Source organism: Zonotrichia albicollis, chromosome 11 (assembly GCF_047830755.1).
Source record: "Zonotrichia albicollis isolate bZonAlb1 chromosome 11, bZonAlb1.hap1, whole genome shotgun sequence".
Classification (NCBI taxonomy): Eukaryota; Metazoa; Chordata; class Aves; order Passeriformes; family Passerellidae; genus Zonotrichia; species Zonotrichia albicollis.
The window spans coordinates 9,260,628-9,285,688 of NC_133829.1; the positions used below are offsets into that span (position 1 = coordinate 9,260,628).

The 25,061-nt window shown below is 39.0% G+C and overlaps 1 protein-coding gene across 5 annotated transcripts in view; it reads right to left on the minus strand.

The window, feature by feature from the left end:
* EFL1 (elongation factor like GTPase 1) overlaps nt 1-25,061 on the minus strand; it is a 244,496-nt gene that overhangs the window by 166,837 nt on the left and 52,598 nt on the right. For all 5 annotated transcript variants that reach the window (XR_012582139.1, XM_026791297.2, XM_074549267.1 and 2 more), the window contains exons 4-5: nt 3,572-3,699; nt 1,170-1,215 (exon numbers count right to left, since the gene is read on the minus strand). Coding sequence is in view for 4 of the 5 variants with exons in the window: in XM_026791297.2 (XP_026647098.2) it covers nt 1,170-1,215; nt 3,572-3,699 (174 nt within the window). In the remaining variant the exon portion in view is untranslated. The remainder of the gene's footprint in view (nt 1-1,169; nt 1,216-3,571; nt 3,700-25,061) is intronic.

The window sequence follows — 25,061 nt, forward strand, 5'->3', positions numbered from 1 at the left end:
GTGGAGCTACTCAAGGTGTGAGCAAGCCTTGTTCTCAAGGGCAGCAGAAGCCAACTGGCACAGCAGACTCCGTAGGTGTGGCAAGCTGAAAAGCAGCAATGGGCAGTTCTCCTAGGAGATGCACTGATTCAATATTTACTGGGCAACCTCCAGCGTCGGGAATTTTAAGGAGAACATGTCCCACTCCACAGCTGCTGGCAACAATTATGGGATTGGCAGTGACTGAGTATCACTTGAGTTTACACACCTTTGGGCACAACTCAACCCACAGGACATTCAGGTCTCACCTTTTAGTATTATTATTAATTATTTATCTGCCTGCTGTCTTTCCTGGAACATCACATGTGGCTGTCACGCTGTACTGTGAGTTCAGCCGAGCAAGGGTGCGTGCAGACCATCACCCACCCTGCATGACTGTGTTTGCACACACCTTACACAGACCTGTGGTACCACAAAGTCCTGCTGAGCTGCTCACCTGAAGGGCAGCAGTTTTAAACAGCACAAAGCCCAACTGCAAGTCAGTGGAACACGAGTCATGAGGTTTGCTGTACGTGAATGGTTTTCATAAAATGTGTCCATAAAAATGAAATGTGGTTGCATCACAGCAACAGCATGGTCAAACCTCAGCTCCACACTCACCCAAGGGCATTGTCTGTGCCACTGCACCTAAATGTGCATATTCTTGCACACAGACATATAAAGATCTGGGTTTAGGCAAGCAGAGGGAATATAAGGAGTAATTATGCTATTTAAGATCTTACAGGGACCTCTTTGCTCACATGAGGAGAGTCACCTTATCAATAACAATCACAAATTATCCCAAGCTCAGTTTAATGCTTCATCCACAAGACAGCACCCTCAGGAAAATCACTTGCTAGTTAAAGATGAGAATTGATCTGTTAATCCTCCAAAATGAAAATGTGTAACTCTCCTAATAAGTGATATAAAACATTCTGAATCACAATTGGCACTATAATTTCAAAAGAAAATGTCCATTTGGGAAATCTAAATTTGAGACCTCATGGTGTCATGCAGACTGAAATGTTTAAAAATGTTAATAATGATGGAAAGAAAATTATGCACCATAAGGTTTTAAATGAGAAGCAGCATTTCTTAAACTTTAACACATTTTTTTGAATGAGTAAAACAGGATTAAAGGCCAGACTCACATTACTACTGCAAGTTTTGTATCGAATATTCCGACCTTCACAGTTCCTAAAAAAAAAAAGAGTAAAAATGGTTACACTGTATAATAGCAAAACACAACCTTGCCTGTTTTACAGCTAGTTATTCTCGAAAATTAGGCTTTTATTGCTACTGCCCTACCATAATCTGGACTCCAAATACAAGGTTTAAATACAGAGGGGATCTGGGTATTCAGCTTTACACTGCTGTCTCTCCTCAGCAAAGAACATGTGACTTTCCCTATAAGCCCCATTTACTGCAAACCTTATGAAAACCACATTTATTTTGTGGACAAGACATCTCTAAGCCTGCTCAATGCTGATTGCAAACCAAGTAATTTCTAATAAACATGATGTGACCTAGAGGAAAAGATCAGAATATCGGATTCATAATTTTAAATTAAACAGAATTTTCATGGACTGCATGCAAATGTGCCCAAAGCTTGTGAATCCTGACATCCAGGCAATTCAGACCCTCAGTCTGTTGTTAGTAGCTGAAATAAAAGGCATGTAATAGAGTCATGGTTATTTATTGTGGTCTCATAAATCTGGGGAGGTTGGGTTTCACACTTTTTTTAAAGATACACTCTGCCAAAATTCTCACTACCAAACCAGGACTTTTGCACGGTGTAAGATATTCTTCTATGTTATAAATGGCAATATCAGCAATTTGAAAGAACTTAAAACATATTTCAAATGACTGGATAAGAAATTATAATTAGCGATTTCTCTAAAATCAGGAACATTGTTTTGGAATAACTCCTTCGTACCAAAAATGTGTGCCTTACATTAAAGAATCTGGGAATATATAACTGATAATTTACATATCTTTGATTAAATTGTCTTCTTCTTGCATGAAAATAACATTTTTTTAATAATGTCTGAGAGAGACTGAAAAATAGCATTTGAAAAGGAAAAAAAATGGATGCCTGAAGCAAGAGCTCAACTCAGCTCAAGGTAGAACTGTTAAAGCTCAAGGTATTTCAAGTCTCAGATTTCCAATCTTTTGCAAGACTTACAGCATCACAACATGCAAATTAAAAAGGTTTACGACATACAAATGTGAAAACTTTGTTTCACAGTTGTGTGTTTCCCGGACATTGCTACAAAAATCAAACACAGAAAAAAACCTTTTCAACTATGTATTTGTCAAGGTATGGAAAACACATGTTTTTCACAGGGGAACACATTAAAAATATTAATAAAACCACAGTGGAATTTATACTGCTACAATTTATTGAGCTTGTTTCACAGTCTCTAACACATTGGTAGAGTATCAAGGCTTCTTGCTGGAACTATTACTTTTCTCCAAGATCTTTGTGGCAATTTTTCACTAAAAGAAACAGGCAGTGCTTTAATCAATCCCCTTTAGCTCTGTATTTCATACAGTTTGCCCTTAAGTAGCACATCACACTCCAAGCCTTCTTCTAAAAAATGCGACTTCCTGGCTGATGCTGCATTCAACTAAATAAAAATGTAAACAAAATCATCAGTTTTTAAAATGTTTAAGAATAATTCAAGTGAACCAGGTAATTATGGATGCCAGGACAGATGCCTCACAGCTGGCTGGGATCTTTTCTTGCCTGACTACTGGCCTAGTGCATTACTCCTGCTTTAAGGATTGTACCAACAAGTCCCACATTAGTCCAGTTTTACCACTGGGGTAAAAGGCTTTCACTGCCTCTGTTCTTCTCTTCACGTCACACTAAGGCTTGTACATGAAGACATGCAGCTACCAGGGAACTGCATAGGAAGAACTGGCAGGGAAGAACCAGAGAATCAATTTGGTTGGAAAAGATCTTTGGGATCACTGAGCCCAGCGTATGACCCAACGCCACTTTGTCACTTTAGGCCATGGCACTGAGTGTCCTTAAACACTTCCAGGGACAGAGACTGCACTGCCTTCCTGGAAGGCCCATTCCAGTGCCTAACCACCTTTCTGAGAAGAAATTCGTGCTAATATCTGACCTGAATCTCCCTTGGTGCAATTTGAGACTATGGCCTGTTGCCCTTCCTTCCCTAACACAGAGCAGCATTTGACAGATCCATTTGAGCAGCACATTATGGCAAATCATGTCCAAGTGCAGGCTAAGTTGTACACAGGTAACTCACCTTTTGATCTGATTACAGTGAAAGGGACTCCCCTCTCTATCTGACCATATCAAATAAATAATTCCTGCCATTCCACAATTACATCTCATAACACATTAAAGGTCAGAGTTAAAGCCTAAGTTATTTGTGTATTACAAACATGTATTAAAGGCAGCATTTTATAACACTTGATCTATCTTACACAGCACTTGGTCTCAGAAAGAGAAGCAGCCAGAAGAGGATTGGAAATGTGCCAGAGCTGCAGAAGAGCCCCCACACACCAGCATGTGGCTCACCTGCCATTTAAGCATCTCCTCAGAGAGTAGGAGGCTCCCCCTCCACAGGTCCGTGAGCAATCACTCCAGGCCCCCCAGGCATCCCAGGAATCATCCTTATCTTCATCTGAGCGGGTGGTTCTGGAGTTCTGAAGGAAAAGAAAAGAAGATGGAAAGGAGGAAAAAAAAATGTTTTGAGTTTGTTTTACTCCTTGGCATTAATAGTACCAATTATGTTATTTTGCTGCTTATTTACCATATTTCAAATTTACTACTTTAATGCATAATAATTATGTGGGGAAAAACAGAGCCTTTGAAGATCCAGTGTAGCTCCTGGCAAAGCACTGCTGTGCCCAAACATGCTGCAGTTCCCAACTCCTCTATGCACAATTTGCTGTGTAGGAACCAAACACTCTCAAGCACACAAAAAGACATCATGTTCAAACACATGATGGGCCTGTTACAATGGAACTAAGATTTTTAGAATCCGATATTACACCCAGCTTAAGATTAAAACACCAATTTCTCAAACCACCACGGTGACAGTTTACACATAAAAATACCACTAACATAAAGTAATAGCTTTTGGCATCATTATGAAAGTCAGATTGTGCGTAAGAGTGAGGCAGTGAGTAATTTTTCTCAGGTGGGAGAGAATATTGACCAATATTTACTCTGCCCCAAAAGAATCACCACTGAGAGAACATGACAATTTAATTCAAGCTTTAAGAAAACAACTATTTCCAGCCAAATTTTTATTCTCATTGACTTCAATGCTCAACTTGTCAAAAAAAAAAAAAAAGCAAATTGCTTATTAGAGGAAAAACATCTCTATTTGAACACTGAATTGCAGAGTTTGGTCGAAAATCAGTGGCTTTTTAACTTTCTTGCTCTTATAAATTTACAAATTTTACAATTGCTTACCGTAAAGCTTTAAAAGCACTCTTAGGCCAATCTACCATTCCAAAAACGATAGAACCCAGCTCTGCCAAGATCCCTGAGGAATTTTCACACTGATGTTGGGTTTTCTTTATATCAGAAGCCAAGTCTGAAATGTCTGGGACTGAAAATGGAACCAAGTGCCTTCAGTCTTGACAAAAAAAGCTCAGCACTTCCCAACAAGTCACTTGGCACACGAAAATAAATCAAGATGAACAAGAGGGTCACTTCTTTCAAATTTATAGGTGCAAAATTAGTTTGTTCTCTGCAAGCCCAAAGCAAATGATCGGGTTTTAGCATGTTGAGGAATGGCTAAACTTGTGATATCAAAAAAGCAACACATGCCACTCTTTTTGAGAATAGCTAGCTTCTTTTGATAAAGCAGTGACAATGCCTAAAATAATCCTAACTTCATCATTGTATTACAACCAGCCACATGATATTAACAGACAGAATGTCATCCAAAGCTCTAAACAAAGTCCAGTTGTTCACTTCCCAAACTGCTTTGATAAAAGCCATTGTTCTGAACTGTATCTAATTAAAAAGCTGTAAATACTATGGCGATCAAAGCAGAACTTTATGCCAACAAAGCCTTCTTTAGAATCATTGACTAATTCAGTGCCCACAGTGTTGATTTAAGCTCCAGCTAGTTCAAGCTATTTGTCCCATGGGAAAGAGTTAAAAGCAGCTTGCACTGACTTAGTAATTTACTACCAAAATAATATTGATTTACTAGCTGTCTGGTTTCATAAACTCTACACATTACATTTGTCTTCACCATGGTACTAAATTGAAGTAAAATAAAGAAAAGATCACCAACATCATGATTTACACCAACAAAGCCTTGGAAACTCATTTAGGAATTAAACTGAGAGCTAATTGCAATTGGACACAGAAGGACATTATTGTACGTCAGGACTGCATTCCCAGCTTGTTTGACTTCAGTTTTTCATGTCTTATTGTCTTCAGTCATAATTCTAACGTGGTTCAGCAGTGAAAAATTGAACCATATTAGAATAGTTTTGCCTTGAGTGCCTTAATTTTGCAACAGACAAAGCACAACACGTATATTTTCCATATTCATTGTGGAAGTATTTATGTACCAGCACAAATGTAAAAGTGTGCATAGACGTGCACATGTGCACCCATGATGTTACATGATCAAGCCACAAGTGCTGTAGTGAATCCAGATAAAATAACTTAGACCAGCTATAAACACAACCTAGATTGTTTGCTGCTCTTTACCTAGGGCTGGATGGGAAAACACATCACTGGAAGAGTTGTAGCACATGTGAACACAGGGTTAGATGCAAACATTGCAGTGAGAGTGGCAGCTAAGAACCTATACAGAGTTTCTGCAGAAATCCAGTGTATGTGATAAAGGTAGACTCAAAACATTTGATCCCAATCTAACTCATTTTGAAAGCAAAAAAGTCACACCACTAAACATGGACCTGGACAATGATTACTTGAATCAGGGGATAAGGGAAAATAAACTCTTGAGTTTTGAAGCACTTGGTGACAAAGAGCTGAGATGACAATTTGCCAAGGCTCCCTCGAGGTCTGAGGGCCGGTGATGTGCAATCTGAGCTCTGTGCTGACAACCCTCAAGTGACAGAGACCGTGCTGTCCACAGAGGATTTTACTGCAGTGTGGCACTGGTAGATTTGAACAGAGGGGAAAGTGTGAGTGCCAGTTTCCCTTCTTCTGTCCAGGGCTCTGTTTTTGTTTCTGTCACATATTGGCACACACTGTACCTCCCTGTTCTGCAAATTATTGGTGTGCATGAGTTCTCAGGCCATACTCCCCTTGCAACCTACGACCCCAAGTAACCCAGAACAAGGGCACTGAGGTAAAATAAATGAAATCCAGATGTTAACAGGGCTCATCACTGCTCCAAAACAAGGGGATTTTTACTGTCACTTGTAGCACCCAGTAAATAACAACAGCTACATTGACACACATTACAGAAATCAAACACAGCGCTTTCAGATGAAGAAAAAAAAGATTATTTGGCCAAACTTTTGTTTGGCTGTTATGAAGGATGACATAATTGTCTTGAATTTGGTCATGCAGACTTCAAAGGAGAAGTGGTGCCAGAGAACCAAGGTCAGTTTATGCAGTTTTATTATTATTCAGACAACTATTACATAAGGCTTGGATATGTAAATGTTTAGCATTCAGTGTAACAAAGATTCAGCTTCCCAAAAGAAATGCCCTGATACCTTAGATGTTTGTTTTTGCAGAATTTTTAGCATACAATTTTCCTCTGTCAGGTTCTAGAAGAGATTCAGAGCAACCTTTGGTCAGCAGATGTAGCAGTGGTACACCGATCACCCCTGAGGCTGGATGGATACAAAGAAATTCAAACAGGTAGAGTGATGTGGCCCAGAAAATAAGTCTTTGTCTTTTCAAGTAAGGCCTTGGACATGGAGGAATATTTACCAACACACCTGCGATTATGCCAATGTCACTGCAACTCTCTGGGTGGCTGTGCTTTTGTTTTTCTCACAGCTGCTTACTAAACTAGTTTGTATTAATTCACTAAGGCTTGCCGAATTCTAAAGAAAATCACCAAAAGGAGTTACACTGCCAGAGTTCTAGCATATTGCTATTTAATAACGCATTTCTTATAATTAAAACCAGAATTTAGGTTCTTCAGATCAAGCTCATCCAAGGGAAGGAACCTGTTGAAGAGTATAAACACAACTTCTGTACCACTGAGAGCCTAAATTAAGCAATACCCAAAGCTCAGTGCTGGCCCTTCTCCCAGGAGTGAATTTCATCCTTGATGGTGTTTTGAAAAGAAATGAAGCATTTCCTTTTCATTGCTTCTTCCCACTCTCCCAACCCATAAATACCATTAACACTGTCCTGACTTTCTGAGTGCTCCACAGCACGAGGTTATTTTGCTCTTCACTAATCTTCACGTGCAGCACTGCTCTGTGCCATGTGCTTCTCCTCATACCTGCAGCAGCTCCAAAGAGAGGTAGCCCAAGGAGTTATGGCACTGAAGGGAGCACACCCTGCCTGAGCAGCCCTGTGATGCATTTCCCAGATCCCTGTTTCCAGACACCACACTTGGTGGGAGAGGTATCAAATTGCAGTGATGACTGTACCCGTGAGCAGGAAAGAACAAGCATTTACCTGCAATAATCACTGCATGTGCTATTCACCCTCAGAACTGGAGCCTTCACTTTAACTCTGGCTGTTATGTCTAGAGCTTTGAAACAAGCTACACTAGAAATCTCTTTTTCTGCTAAGGTCACATACTAAAATAATTTACACCTCTGTTTTGTATTCTAAGTGAGGTGCAGAATGCAGATTACAGATCTGGGAAAAACCATTTCACTTGTGGCAGCGACTAAATAGAACAATCAAAACATATTTCCAGACAAATAAGAATTATTAATAGAAGATCTTTCATTGCCTGGTTTTAGCTTAAAAACTCCTCTTGTTTCCTAAAAACAGTTTCAAGGCATTTCCTGGTATAATTCTACTGTTGCCGAGTGCATTATATATTACCTAATTGTGCACTGTATATGTCATTGAGTTTAATAAATATTTTACTTCTATGTACCAAAGTAAATTATGTATTACTCTGTATGTTAACAAGAACCTATCTGGAATTATTAAATCCTGGAGAAAAAACAATGCCTCATTATTTTAAATTTATAAAAAACACCTGGGAGTCAATGCAGCTATTTTAAGCAGATGTTAAGAATTATTTCGTTTTTAAATTGTTAACATTTAAATTGTTGCATTACCTATTCCTTGCACTTGGCCTCAGCCCTGCAAACTCACTGCAAAATGGAACCTGTGCCCCATAATAACAAGAGCATTTCAGAAACACAAGCTGGTAAAGCTCAGCAACAAGGTGAATCACCAGCAAGCAATCAGCCAAAAGGCAAGTGATGGACTTATTGAGCTACATGAAAAAACACATCTGGGGGCTCAGATGGACTTTAGATCTCTCAGTGTTGAATTCTGCAACTTATTTTCATTCTACAGAAGTTTTGAATAAATTAAAATTTTGGAGAATAAAGCATGCACAAGTGTCACACACAGGAAATATTTACAGCATAATTCATTTTCATACTAAACTGAAGGCGAATCTCAGCGTGGTTTTCAGAGCTATACTGCATCCAGATTTTTTCCGTTGTCAGAGTGTTGCAAAACTTCACATTGACAGCGCAGGCCTGCTCTGCAGGAGTTGTCAGGACAGAGCTGGAGGTTTTGGCAGGTGGAGCAGGGATACTTGAGGCTTTTGGCATCCAGGAAGGGATGAAATGTTGCTTGGCTGTTTGGCACCTATGAGCTAGTTGAGGCTTTTGGCACTGAAAGGAGTCTGTTTCCCTCCTTCCTTCTTTGTGAGCAGTAACAGAGGGAACATGGAATTTGTGGGCATGGAGGAGAAGCTGTGGATCCCTCCCTAACCAGCCCAAGCAGAAAGCAACTGCACTACAATACCTACAGCTCTTTCTGCTGCTGAGGACAGCACCTACATGTTCCTGCCAAAAGGAATTGGTATTGAAGTACTTAAAGCATAATTAAAATTGCCATTTTAAAATTTCTGAGTTAATTACGTTGTTCAGATGGGTTTACAAAAACTCCAAATTCCAAACTCCAAATAGAATTACACTAATTCTATTTTACTCTATTTTATTGACAGATTCGGTGACCTACATCAGAGTCCCTTTCATCCCATTGCTGACTTGACAACAGAAGCACTTGCCTCTGGCCTCTCTGAACAAAACAGCAAACCAGTTTATTTTCTTGATGATATTCCATAAATTACTATTTTGACAGAAAACATCTAGAAAAAAGAGAAACCCTTTAAAAAACCCTGATAAGCACATCCTGCAAATACTGGAGCATTACATCATTGGCAATGCAGCTGAAAATATAGACTTAGTTGCCGAGGCTTACACCCCTGCTTGCCCAACTAGAGCCATGTAAACCCTGGATCTGCTTATCTGCAGTGGTAAATATTGTCCCAGCACTAGAATATAGAGAAGATACTCTGCTGAGGACAGGGAGGAAGGCTATTCACTGCCCTTGGTGATAGTCAGGGAGCAGATCAACTCTCTAATCACTTTTAGGTCAAACCATCCAGGACAGATGCCCAGGATGAAAAATATGAAAAACTTATCCCTGAGTTTCCAGTATTTAATTGTCTTCCAAGATGAAACAGTTCATGTGACTACATAGATGGAAATGTATAAATCTGAACTCTCAGTACAGATTCATTCCTCTGAATCTGCCCCATCTGAAAGGGAAACTACACTGAGAAATGTTCAGCATCACTCCAATTCCCTCATTTTCTAAGTGATCTGGAGAGCTGGAACTTGAAGATTTGCATGTGCAGCTGGCAAACAGCTCCAAAGTCACAGACCCTGGAGAGCACACAGAGGTTCTGAAAGGAAACATAACCAATAAACCAATATAAATTGTAGCACACTCTGCCCACTTTCTCAGTAGCCAGCCTGAGGCAAACACTTGGCAGAGCTTGGAAGAGAGATAAAGGCAGAACTTTAAAATGGGCAAAAAAGACAGAATGGAATGCTTTATAATGTTTGTCAGAAACATGATATTCTTTTTTTAAAAAAATCGTGGATTATAACAATATTCCCCATGAAGAACTTAAAAGTTATATCCTAAAATGCAAAAAAAAAAATACATTATCATCAATTAGAAAACATTCCCCACAATATGGTATTTAAATACTCAGTCCTTCCATGTAGTTGTGCAAAGAAAACTTGGCACAGACACAATGAGAGCTTTTAAAGGTTATGCATTATGTCCATTTTTCAGATGGAAACCTGACCTCAGGAAGAAGGATGAAGTGCTTTGTGAGAGTGGCACAGCTGAGAATTTTATCTCAGTGCCCAAAGGCAGATTTTCATGCACCTTGTAGAGCTCTTCCACCTCCTGTTTTGCAACTCTAAACATTGCCCTTTCCAATATGGGTATGTACAGTAGGTACAAAGTGTGAGGGGGAAGACAATCTTCAAGACATTTGGATACGTTAATTATCTGTAGGCCTACTTCAAAATTTGCATTAACACCAGTCCATATATTTCCTGGAGTTCATAAAACAGTAATAATGCAGGAAAGCTTTACTGAATGCATATTCAAAATTTGCACCTGGATCCAGTGGGTTTTTCCACCTTCACAAAGCACAGCACATGTTCCCCATCCAGCACAAACAGTGTGACAGGTCAGCCAGAGTCCAACATGCACAATGCCTCAGGTGCATAATAGAAAAAGAGATTCCAATTTCTGGGAAGTCTATCTGGCATTATTTTTTTGAATTAACTTATTAAATGTATTTGCAAACATCCAAACGAAGGTTCTTTTAAATGCTTTACCGTGCAATTTTTAAAACAGGTCTCACTTCAGTGCATTCAGAGGAAAAATAAGAGTAACACCGATGAAAATGTGGGCATTATGTCTGTGAAAGGAGAGGACCATCAGCTTTCAAAGATCACACAGGGGCACACTGGTGCCACTGTCAAATATGCAAAATCTTTCCTGTTGAGCCTTATTTTTCAGGGGTTTTTTTTCCCATATTCTAATGCCATATGAACTTGCAATCCCACTTCTGTGATTACACATTTCCAATGGTGCTAAATAATGTTTTCCATGTAAAAAATCAGTGCAAACAAAAAGAAACCCTGTGCATTTATCCTGAGGGTCAGGCAGCTATCACAGACCCATCTCCTTCTCATAAAATTCCTGTGCTTCCTCCTCACATCCTTCTTGATGTGCTCATTTGATGGAGACCCACTTGGCAGTGTTTGAGGAAGCCATTCCAGGCTAAGGGGAGCTATGGCAGGAATGCTGTCAGTGACTGAACCTCCAGACTAAAATCAGTCAGACAGCAAACTTGGAGTTCACTGTAGGGGGAAAGTGACAGGGGACAGCATGGGGGAACTGTTTCTCAGCCTGCAGGAGAGCTCCAAGAGCCACAACCACCACCAAAATCTCTCCCTGATTTGTGGTGGCCCAGGTGGCCTTTGCCCAGATTACCACAGCAGAATGAAAAATGGGAAAAGCTGCTCTGGTCCTATGAAGGCTCACACAACCTGAGTGCACTCCCACCCCACAGCAGACTGACATAATGGCACCACTTGCCCACACAACCCTATTAATTATTATATTGTGCTGAACTTGTTGAAGGGATGATTTTCCAAGACTCCTGTGCACAAAACTTACAGGCAGGTTATGGAAAAGTAAGTCAAGAGGGAGTGTGGGCATTTAAAATTACATATTGTGCATGCTATTTCCCTAACAGTTTATAACATCATAAACAAGCTTTATTCCAACTCAGTGACACATGAGGTATTTGACTTAAAGCAATACCCTAAAAACCAGCACTTAAAAATACACAAGTCAATGACACTTATGTACAATACCTTCGTACACATGCTTTTGAAAGACAAGTTATGTTTTCACTATTTGGTTACAACTTTGTTTTTGTTTTTTAGGAAAATGTTCAGAGAATTCACAATTAAAAAACCCACAGAAATCAATCCTTTTTCTCAGAAAAAAAGTTACTGCACCTCTAAGTTTTAAAAGAGCCCCAATGCATACATTTTAAAAATTTGTTTAAAATAATTTTCCTAACTTGAGACACTGTCTGCCAAGTTCCTGCTAGAAGCAAAATTTTATGGCTAACTGCCAAGCCTATGAAAAAAAGGAGTTTATAGGGGAAATACTGACAGAAGAATAAACTGCAGCAAGAACAGCCAGTGTAGGAAAGTCTTTCTTGTGCATTTTGTCTATACTTAATTTGCAATATTCATAACCCTGGATATTGGGATATTCCTGCCTGCCTCAATTTCATACCAGGATTATCCATAGGGCCAGACCAATAATTTGATTATAGGTATTTATACCCTATCACTGAGCAAGGCATCCAAACTCCTCATCTGTGAACAAGTGATTCCACTCATGTCTCCTGCCTCACCCTGCTATTTAATACTACATGTAGCACTTTTAATGGTAATATTTCTATAAACATAATGCAAAACAGATCACAGACCATGAGCAGATACAGCAGGCAACAGAACAAATGTCAAAAGAAAAAATATTAAATCCATATTGCTAGATGACAGCAATTATACAAATCCTAATTTCTATTTCTATAAATGGAGACAAATTCATAACTTTTGAATTTCAAAGCAATTATTTTATGTTAATGTATTTTTACCCCTGATTTTAAGGTAGGTATCACTTTTTGAAGAGCCATTTTAAATTAATATACTGAAGGAGAAGATTTACTAAGCTTATAACTGAAAAGCAGTCTGACTGAAATTCTGCCCAAAGTAACTCAAATTTGTCAGCCTGATCGTGGTGCCTCTTTACTGTGGCATAAATCAAATTTAGCCAGATGAGTTTTCTGCTCAGAGAAAGCAGTTCTTGCCCCTTTAACCATGAGCTGATCTTTGGTTGATATTAAGCTTTGGCATAAACAATCTAAAATCAAAATTTCAATGTTTCTTTTATTATTCATCTTAGGGACAAATTTAATTTTAACGTTTGCTCATTTCCACTGGCTCCAGCTGATTTCCTGCCCTTGGAGAACAGTTTCATTTTTTCATTTATTGTTTGAAAGGGGTTGCTTTACACAGGGAGCCTGTCCTGAAGATGTTGGGAATGTTCCTTGGTGGGCACCTGCACCAGTCTAACAAGTCCTTAAGCTGCTTCTGTTCTACCAGAGGTGTAACATCTGTTTAATCTCTGTTTATTCACAGAGATTATGTGAATACAATCTTATTCGCAATCAAAATCTTCTACCAATTCTGACATCTCAAGCTTCCTCTGCCTATGTTGCCTCACAAGCAGCAAAACACACATCTAAAAACACTTCCTGACAAAGTTAATTTTTAAAAAAATCAAAAAACCAACCAACCAAAAAAACCCAAACATTAAAATCTCCTGCCTAAATCTCATCTTGCACAAGACCTCAATATTCACAAGTTCTGAGAGGAGCTTTTGGATCTAACTTATGAACAGTTTTAAAAAAAGACTGGTGCTGAGAAAAAAAAAATAAAAAGGTCCATGTGCAGAGAGCAGTTTCCCAGAAATGTATTTTATGTGGGATTAAAAATGTAATATTCTCTTGTCATTCCTTTCCACTTTAAGTCAAATAAAATGTAATCCACTGAAACTCATTTGATATCTGGTGAATAGTTTTCCTTTTATTGATTGTCTAGCTTCCAGCTTGGGGAGAAAAAAACCTGTCTTGGGAACAGTTACAATGGCAGCACAGGTCTAGGTCCAATTCCCAAAGAAGCAAGAGAAAAAGCCACTGACTTCAAATAAAGGAAGATGAGGGCTTAATTACACATGTGGGGTAAAGACATATATTTCCCCATTTGGAAAAATGTTAGCACAACTTGCTTCTCTTCTGTGTCCAAGTTCCTGGCTTTTAATTCTCCAAAGGCAGAATTATCCGATGAATAGCATTCATGGGAGAAAAAGACAATTTCATCTATCTTGAGTTGACTCTGATTTCGTTCCAGATCTCTACTACTGTGTGTGTTTCACCACAGCATCTTTAGCACTCGGCACAGGGCAGCAGGCCTGGATATGGAATATTAGCATGACTCTTTCCATATCTGTTCAGTGCCAGTGTTTCCTATTATCAGTCCAATATTTTATGGTTATTGTATTAGCTTCCCAGCAGTACCTTCTCAAGTTCTGTAGCCTGAAACCTCCATTAACAGATGCTAAATACAATAGTTGTTTTTCACTTTTAGATCTTGTGAAAGCCCATAAAAATGAGTGGTCAGTTTGTCCAATTTTCTGAAGAAATTTTCCAAGATTTGAATGGGCAACATATAAAACCACTAAAAATACTCTTGGCAGCTCATTCATTTGGATTATGTTCCTTCTGCCAAGCCAACTAATGAATAGCTTATTCCAAGATAGGACTTCCGCATGAATTTTTTGTAGCAAAGGTAAGAATATCTATTTATAAAATTCCCTGATTGCTTGTATTTGAAGGGTTTGGAGAAGGGAGGATTTTGGGGGGATTTTGTGGGTTCTGGCTTTTATTATTAGCATTTGGACTTAAGGAAAATTTGTGTAAATAAATTAAGCAATAAATTCCCTTTTTGTTTTTAATTCTGCTGTATACTCTGCTAAATGGAAAGATAACCAAACTACCACTGTCAGGCACTTAGAGAATAAAGCTTGGTATAAAAGCCATTGAGTCTGATGGAAAGGATCTCACTCACTTGGTTGGGTTTTGTGTAGGACCTACAAGGACCCCTGAATTCCATGTCAGATACAGCCAAACTACAGATGGGGATGTGATTTCTTACACATATGGGCAGATAAAGATCAAAGAAGAGGGGAAAAATCTCCTGCATACTTTTCTCAACTTCATTTCTTTTACCAGTCTCCCCTGGCTATAAAGTATTTGTTTAGACTCTAGAACTATGCTTCTTGAAATACCCTTAAAAAAGATCCACTTAAGAATACATTTTTACACACACACACATAGATTTAAATGGTGTTTTTTTCAACATCTTTAGCATAGCAAAGTTCCTTTTTTTTTGGCATGAAAGAGGGAGATATCTTTTATGTATTTTCCCATATTCCATATTCAAATTGATTTTGAAAGCCTGAAACAACTTCCTGCTTGGTTGCACACATTTTTTCCACTGAAATATATAAAGCTGAATTAATTAAGGGAAGCTTTCCAGAGACCTAGGAGATCAATGAGCTGTGCAGTCCACAACACACAGTTAACAGATTTTATGCGAGTTTATCCACTGTCAAATTTCAAACACTTTTCAATGTTCCACATTTTATGGCATTACTTATTTCTCTTCTTAAAATAGATCCTCAAAAGAGGCCTTTTTTTCCCTCAAGAAAAGGTCTTGTTCACCATTTGTCAGTCAACTCAAAGACCACAATATAATTATTTTATCATATTTATCTCACTGAGCACAAAGGCAGATAAGCACCTGTATTTTTCCTCACTGATACACTACATCTATAAATCCCATAGTTTTTCCATGCACACCATTCAAGTCTATTAAAAATTATCTGAGTAGCAACTTGTGGGTTGAAAAATAGACTTTGTAGAGATGACAAACAGATCTCTTTATCACCACATCTCTTTGTCTCTACAAAAAGATCTCTTTAGGTAAAAGTATAAATTTGGCTTGTGATCTCATTCTCCTTTCCCCTTTGTATGTTCAAAGCCACAGCAGCAGCTAAATAAGAATAACAAACAGTAAGGGAAACGCTACATCAACAGGGAAATGATGGGTTTGGAAGCTTTGCAATGCTGGTCAACAAATAGATATAAAAACAAGCTGGAGAAATACTCACCAGGAGCAGCCCACTTGGATTTGATCCTGCCTGGAAGCCAAGTACAGATCAGGGTGTCTTCCAGAGCCATTCTGCCTTTGATCTGTACCAGATACTGTGGTGGGGCAGAAGGGCTAAGGTACAGCTACTCTGAGGAAGCAATCAGGATGAAGAACACCAAAGAAACAAAAGGCCTGCACTGTTTTAATCCACAGGCCTTGCAATGTCTCATATTTGGCTCAGAGACAAGGTCCATCACTCAGCTGTCTGTTCCTTCCAAGATGTGTGTCCTGGTTCAGGCCAGCCAGAGGGAGGCCTCTTCCAAAACACATTATCTCACTATATATTTCCCACTTTAGGCAGCATCCTTCAAATCATCTAACTACTGTTTTGCTCTACTCTTTTATCACAAATCAACTTTGTGTTTCTTATTTAGTATAAAAGCAGCCTGGATGAATCAAGTTTTCTGTCTTCTGGAGGCTGGCTATACATACCTATTCCCAGATGGTCTGTCTGGAAACAGATATATCGCACACCCAAAAGCTACTTCTCTTTTGGGGCCTTTAAGCTTGCTGATGAACAGTTCCTGCCCAATTTAGATCATTAACTGAACTCCCAAATCCTCATCTGCACTATAAATACCACCTATTGTACCAATATATTTTCTCATTCTCTTGGCGACCATGGATTAACAGCTTTCTTTAGAAACTACTCATGAAACACTAGGAAACATCATAAACACAGACAGCAGCTGCTCTTGCCACATCCATCTTCACTCTGCTTCACCTCAGCTCTCAGCATTTGCACATGGCCATGTGGAAGACATTGGGCTCTGTTCTGTGTGATCCTGGGGAGCTGCAAAAGTCCCAGGGGAAGCAAAGAGAGTGAAGCGGGGTAACCACCCACCCACCACTCATCTATGTTCTGAATCTGAACTGGTTTGGAGGCAAGTCCCCTCCCTGCCTTTCTGACACGTCTTTTCACAGCAGGGCACTGACCTTTCTGCAGACTGCCTTACAGAGGATCTGACCTTAAGTCAGGCTTTGCATTTGTGGTGTGCACAATCATAAACCTATAGCACTACTGAGCCAAAGACATTTTCCTCAGCCCCAGCACTTCTTTTCTGTACATTCTGGGGCAGGTAAATCCAGATTAAACCCACTGCTTTTATTTTACCTCACTCAAATAGTTTATTGCTTTTGACAACTGGGTCTCCAGCCTTCTAGGCATCCACGCTGCTAGAGGGACAGTTTAATACCATCTATACATTGTTTGTCTGGGTCTTACAGTTACACAATCACAATTCATATTAGATGCCAACAGAGGGTTTTAAAACATAACCATGAAAACATGAGAAGGATTTTAAATCTACTTTGTGTAATTTGGCTGAAGTTATCATGTTGCAAGGGGATCTATTCATAGGCAATCCTATGGGGGTTTTTTGCCTAGTTCTCACTAGGGAATGTTTTGGAAGAAAAGTATAAAAAGACATTGTTTCCTTATTATATAATACTCCTGACTTATGCCAAGAATATTCTCATCATAACCATGTTCATAATCTCAAAGACTGAGCTATTGCATTACTTGTGTCTATACAAATAATAGGCTTCTAAAAATATGATTCCTTGACAGTTTTTGAAAGGTGACTTACATATGATTAAAAAGCTGTGTGCTTGTGTTTGTATTTCTGATTTGAAAATCCTATCCAGTAATTAAAAGCAGATCTCAAGTGTGTCTGCACACATACAAAGTGTGTGTGCATACAAATCTAAGTCAGAGATGCATTGAGGGAAAATACAAAAATCCAATTTTGCTGGCATGTAACTGTTTAGACACTACCAACAATTTTCCCAAGAGAAAGTTCCTCAATTAACAGTAAAACTGATCACATTTTTAAAGAAAATCTCTTCTAAAATTATAACTTTAAAATGCTAATAAAGGAATTGACAAATCAAAGAGCACTGAAATGTACCATCACACCCATTTTGATACAATGCATGAACATAACACCTGGAGCAGCTAATAAATTTTCTGTTGGAAAACAGGAACAAAGCACTGATTTGCTGCTTGAGAAGAAAGACATGCTGATCATATCCTCTGACCTCTTATAACACCAGCAATAGAATTTACTCTTCCTGCTTTACTGAGCAACACAACTCAAATATGTCCTCTCTTTCCAATTTTTCAAACAGAAAGAAGCACACCCTGAGCTGGACTTAGGGGATACTTTTCAATTGCACAGCTAACAATTTTTATTACATCCCCAAGTCCTAATTCAGAACCCAAGCAATTTCTCAGTTCTTAAGTTCATAAAATCAAATCTCCCAGTACAGACAATTTGCATGTGTCTCTTATACGACACATTTTTTGTGTTTATGAACTCATTCAAATCTGCTTCTTCCAAACAAGTTTGGAATAAGAAAGTGCTTTACTTAACTGACACAGATGTAAGTAACAGATCTGTCTGTCAGTACAAACCCTTTACACAAAGGGAGAGAACTGAAAATTTACCCAGACAACAGAGAAGTACTAAGGGAAAAAAAGGCAGAAAGGAAAAAAATACTTTGCTGATTTTCCATACTTAGTTCAAATGTTATCCTTGTCCACTATGCAGAAGAGGAGGCTCCTATAGTTTGATGGAGCCTGGCAAAGGACAGATTCCTTAACAAGACTTGTGATTAAGGAAAATTGGATAGGATGTGGAGACAGTTAATAATACTTCTGGAGGAATGTGTGGCAGCTTTAGAGGACAATATTGTGTGCATTATTGTGCCTCTTTAAAGGAATCATCTTTAACTGGAAGAAAAGCTGCACAGTTTGAAGGTCAGTAACCTCACTGCCTGTCATGGTTGGGTACCCAAGGGACAAACAGAGTTTACAAAACATTTATGCTCTACCTATTCTCCTGTTTTAGCAAGACCCTGGAGCAGGGAACTTTATAACAGAGCAAACCTCTGCATCCATCATGGTCCTGGCTGAGCTGGACAAAGAACTAAAAGATAGTAAAAGTTAGACTGCTTCTCCAAAACCGTTTTTCCATCCCTTGCAGTACAAAAAGCAGTGCATGAAGAGAGTGTTTCAGATTTCACTCTTGCTGCAATAACTGCTCCCTCATTCAGCTTCTGGGTCTAACTGAGAAACTGGGAAGCATCTTCAGGACCAGAGCAGAGACCTCTGTGCTGTGATCCTACCACGCAGTGCTCTAGTAGTCCTGTGTGTCAGACAGAGCCAAAATCCCCACTCAACACTGACTGTAAACCCAGCTTGTCATAATGTTAACCTCCCAAGTGAGAAAAAGAATTGTATTTAAAAAAACACAGTCCTCTCTGCCAAGCAATCCCTTGAACTGGCCCAGTTACTTTGCATAAATCCCAGCAATGCTGGGGAAAAACCCTGAAGACGGACTACGCCCTCCAGTAATTCAAAACCACAGAGCAAAGATATCCTGTTGTAACATACATGGTATTCCAGGATTATAATTTTTGCTTTGAGCCACCTTTCAACATAGACCAAATGGAAGCAAAGCTCATTCCTGAGTGCTCCGAAGCCAGTTTTGTGTCTCTCACAATTATGCTTGAAACCATAATGACAGATTACAGGAAATGAACATATGGACAGGGTGATTTATAAACACTTTTAAACAATGTAACTTTTATCAGTTCTGCTACATCAATCACCAATCTAGGAACAATTATTTTTTGTATAAGATACTCTCAAGAGTGGTCAGGACAGGATTTGCTGACAACCTATCTTAAAAACAGAATTATAAATTGCCTTCACTTTCTGTGCCAAGGTAATGGCTCCATACAGATAAGGGAAATCATGAGCTTCTCACAAACAGAAGAGCATAAGCAGAGAACCAAGAAAACTTTGCTGTGCACACCAACAGAGAAGCAATCCTGTCAAATAAACTCTGATACCAGATGAGGCTGGGAGGCTTAGTGGTAATTATAAAAACTGTTTCACTTTTGGAGAGCATTTGATCTGGTAGGCATAGCTTTAAAACCAAGATTTACATAGTCAATAGTTCAAATTAATGTAAATGAGTGGCAGATTTCAAGTAACTCTCATTAAGGAATCAACAAACGAAATTAGGAACTAGGTACAATTAAAAATTAATAAATGAAAAGTTAAGGTGAGCACTCAGTAGTCAGAATAACAATATAATTACAACTGCACTTACAAATGGTGATTTTTAAAAGCTGATTTTTAAAAGCTGTCCACAATTTTGGTTGTTATATTTTTATAAGTTTTCAAAAAGCTGAAGGTCCAAAAAGTAATAATAAAAATGGCCTAAGGGCTGAGAATATCTTACATATGGGACCTTCACAGAGAGAACACAGGATTACAGTATTGCAAACATCTTCCCATGAGCAGATCACAGGTAATAGGAGTTTATTTATATCAATGAATTGTGGGAGAGTACAACAAACCAGCCATTGGAAGCTGAAATTGGACAAATTCAAATGAGACTGGGCACAGAATTCTCACACAAAGCACAAAGAACTGTTTGGCTTGAGGCAAAACTGGATTAATTGAATATATATAAGGTCACAAACATCACCTAATAGTACTTTTCCTTCCAACTTCTATGACTATCTTAATAACATGGAAAACCAAGTCAAATGCAGCATTTTATTATGGGTGTTCCTGACAGCTAGAAGAGCCACTGAAGAAACTGAAACTGCAGGAAGGAATCTTAACCCACAGATTTTTAACACAAAGATCACTGCAGCTGGAACCATACAGCAACAACAGGCCCCCAACAAAGCAAAATGTGTAGAATAATGGATTACAGCCTTAAGGCTTTGTGCTAGAGAACAGGAGTGACCAGAGGATGGATCTACCAAATTAACTGGTATAAAACAAAAAATTTTAGAGGAGAGGAGCGGAATATCAAAAAAATTAAAACCAAAACCAACAAAATCACAGGAAAAGAATAAGCATCTACAATGCAATTCATAGATGATTTCAAGCTCCCAAGTCAAAACTTATAGCTCCTGATTTCAGGAATCTGAAATCTCTGTACTTTTGAATATCAGATCATGTTGTATGGGCAAAAACTTAAGAAAACAGCAATGAAATTTACTTTTATGTACATATATATATAATCTACCTTTGCCATAAATCAAGAAAACCCCATTATCTCAGTCTGAATCATGTCAGAATTTCAGAAGGGAAAAATGCCTTCAAAGAAGATAATTTTCAGAACAGTCTAAGTTCCTTAGTCTAATCCTTGTTATGAGCAACTTCTCACCAGGAGAGCTACCAGGCCAATTAATTTATAGGGGGAAAAAAAGTGTAGAACAAAATGATCCATGTTCCACAGACAGCAAGGACACAGCAGTATTTTAACAGAGCAGCAGAGGGCATCGAAGCATAGTAAAGCTCAAAGATCCCTCTGAAGGGAAGCTGCCTTTAGGTGACAGCACACGAGCAGCATGGACAAGTTTTGGGACAGAAGATCTGGGGTCCAGGCACCTCCTCTGATGCCTAATGAGGAGCAGCTACAAGTGTTTGCATCAATAACTTCCTGACTCAGTTTCCCAAACAGTAAGTGAGATTATGTGCAACTAATCCTGACGCCACGCAAGGCAGGTTTGTGTTTCAAAAGTTGATGTGGATGTAGCACTCACCTAAGTAAAGAGACAGCTGGAGATAGTCCAGTTAATAACCTTTAGTGTCTTATGCTAATTAGACACTAAATAATATCACTGCAATATACCCTTTACAGCTAACACAGACAGTCCAATGCTGCCCAGTGCAAAACCAACTGAACTTCAAATCATACTTGGAGTTTTACCACTCCAGCTAGTCCAATCACAAGGTGTCACATCTCAGGGCATGAAAGCCAAGTGTGTAATACTTCCTTTGGAGAGCTGCCCAGGGTAGAATGGCCTCATTGCTCTTCTCTTGTGCCCTCAGACATGCTCCAGCAGCATCCTCTGCCTGATCCAAGATGACCATCAGCTACAGGGAAATATTCATCTGCAGCTGAAATGGTCAATAAGAATGTAGCTGGAGAAGAAATCTGAAGAAAGCTGCCATAAGTAACCAAGCTGGAGATTCAGAGTTTGGTTATAAACTTTAAAGAGTAAGCTTCTTGTCTTTATTTTTTTCTCTCCAAATGCTATCACGCACAAAAATCAAAATGCAATAACAGCTTGCAGTTGGCCAGTGCTTTTCCATATTAAACCCCCTCGCACACACAAAAAAAAGAGTAAAATATGACAATCTGTTTTAGCAGGGAAGTGGCTAATAACCTACACAAAAAAGGGTGAGGAGAAAGACAGATGTTTCTTATTTTCTTTAAACTGTTTTCAACCTTCTTTTTTATATGCTTTTTTGAAAAAAACCCAACATTTCTATTTCTATAATGTACAGCAACCTCCCACAGAGACGGGAATCCCACAGGAAATTTCTATCAGTTATCTGCTACCTAGACTTCTCTTCCACGAACTTGATTTACTTTGGATTAATTTGCATTTTCTGAAAATGAATTATTCTGACATTCATTTTTCAGCACTCCAGTCATGGACTGCTACCCTGCAGCCACCAGGAGCAAGCTCACTCAGCCCCAGAGCAGCTGCTGGGCTGTGAAGACTCTTCTAAGAGTTTCCACAGTGATACACCAGCAGTTTGCCCAGAAATGAGGGCTGGCACACAAGCAGCTGTCTCTAACTTTGTTGGGAGGCCTCACCAGAATGGTAGGAACACAAGCAGACAGAACAAACCCTTTTACAAGTCCTGTCTGTTCTGGTTTTCAGCCTTAACTAACTCATGCTGCTGGGTCAGGAGAAGACCCTATCCTAACCCAAAAAAGGAGATTTCCCAAACAACATACTCAAAGGTTAGCTATGTCTGCTCTCCATCATCCACATCTCCCCTGCAATAGTAATGAGGTGAGAGAGATTTGCAGCCTCTCAGACCTCAGTGCTGAACCCCCAGGAGGCCTCAGCCAGCAGCACATCTTGGGGCAAACTGGTGCAGAAAAAGCACCACGGCTGCCTGGCAGGACGGTGAAAACAGCAAGTGTTCCCTCCATGTGTGAGGTAGGGCTGTAATACCCAAGGGACACAGCCTGGGAAAGCCCTCAATAATCCTTCCTGTGCTTGTGCTGAGAGCCACACATCAGGGACTGCACTCTTGAGTTATTTGCTGCATAATCTTTTCATCTGACAAGAGTAAATAAACTACTCCAAAAAGCTATTTGCTTTCTTGCTCTGCATACGCCTAGACTGTATTGGCTTAGTCTTCCCAAACTTCAGCTGAACTTCTGAGTCAATTACCAAGGTTGCTACTAATCTTCATTCAGAGGATAAATTGTACAATTATGGTATTCGGTTTTCCATGAAAAATCAGTTGTACAATTGCCTACAATGTCCGTCCCTAGTCATCAAAGTAAGCAAGAGCAAAATCTAATTTTTTTTTTTTCCTTTTTACCAAGACCATCACTGGTCTTCAAAGAACACTTTGGGATTGAATAATTTTAAAATACATATACAAAACCAGTTAATTTCAAATTCCTACCTACAAGAGTTCATCTAAATTTTAAAAAAGGATTCTTATTCAACAAATGCCTTTTTCAAAGAACAGTGACTCCTATATTTCATGAAGGGAAAAAGCCCATGGACTTCTAAAAACTCAACTGTTTTATTTCTGGAACAATGACTCCAGGTTTAATCAGGTGAAAAGAGGTACTTCAGAAAGTTGCCTGGCTTTATTCTAATTACACACAAAAATTGCTGTGTGTAAGTGGAACAATCTGGTTTTGAGCCATTTATGGTAACCCATCAGCCAAAGCCTCAGCTGAATGCAAATCATCCACAAGACAGAACACCAGAAGTAGAGATACGAGATTAAAATAACAAACTGGGTTATTTCACTTTTGTACTGTGAAATAATGCTTCTTCCAGAAGCTTGTTTAAAAGCTGTGCCCTTAAAAATTGCTCTGGGTTATGTTCCTGATGATTTTTGGCACCAAACCCAATGTTTCTCCACATTAACTTATTAACAATGAATGGAAGTAAATCACCAAAAGTTAAGGGAAAAAGTACTTAGTACGTATTTTGAAAGTTTATAAACCATGTTGATTCCTTCCCTTGGCTTCTCTCCAGACAAATTTACTGGGGTAGCTGAACAAATTTACTACCTGCAGGAGATTTTAAGGTAGGTCCAGCTTAGAGACAAACATGAAAGGTGTCTTGGTCTCATCATAAGAGCTGTGCTTGCAGGGGGATGTACAGAGGTGCTCTTGGCACAGGGGAGAAAGGGAAAAATATCAGCCCTGGCACCAGGACAAAGCAGCTCTTCTGCCCTAATGCTGCTTTCAGAGCAGAAAGAGCATCTTGAACAGCCCCAGGCTCCTCCTGCTCATTCAGGTCTGCACCACACCTGTGCTGGAAAATGTGTGTCAGCAGTGACACCTCCAGTGCCATCCTTATCACTGGCTGTGTCTGACAGGGGGGAACAGAGAAGGAAATTGGGGTATTATAGAAAAAGCTGAACTATCTTCCATTGTGAGTGGTGAGAAGATGGAAAAGAACATAGTGAGAAGATGGAAAAGAACACAGATGTATAAAATAGTAAACAACAGCTCTTTACTCTGTACAAAAGAGACAGAAGAGTGTCTGGGTCAGAGTATGTCACAGCAGGGCAGTGAGTGTGACAGCTTGCAGGAATAATGAAGGGCCCAGGAAAATGATAGCATTGCCAGGTTGAGACTCCCAAAAGCCTAAACCTATACCAGAAAGTCCCTAAAAGTTTCACAACTGACTACAACGACAACATTTGTTTCTTAAATGGAAGCAAATGAGAAACAGCTGTCCCTGGGCATCAGAAGCAGGTGTGATGCATCACTTCAGACAGAAAAGAATGAAAAACCTGATGGGGATAGTTATATAACTTGAAGAAAACAAAAATAAAACCAACAAAAAGAAACACATCAACCAAAAAACTATGAAGAGAGTACAGAATATTTCATTTCAACTCTGTTAAGCATGTTATATTTTTTCTCTTCAGCTTGCACATCTGATTCTTAACTTTTAATTAAATCGCCAAAGAAATAAACTTTCCATTCTTCTTTTAATGCACTTTTTAGTGAAAATTTATGTTACCATATCTCAGTTACAGTTTCCATAACTTCTTTATTACTTGAGTTAATTAAAATTAACTTTTATAAGGAGGCTAACTTCATAAAAAAGAACCAGTGAGATAAAAATGTAATTGAAATAAGAACCCT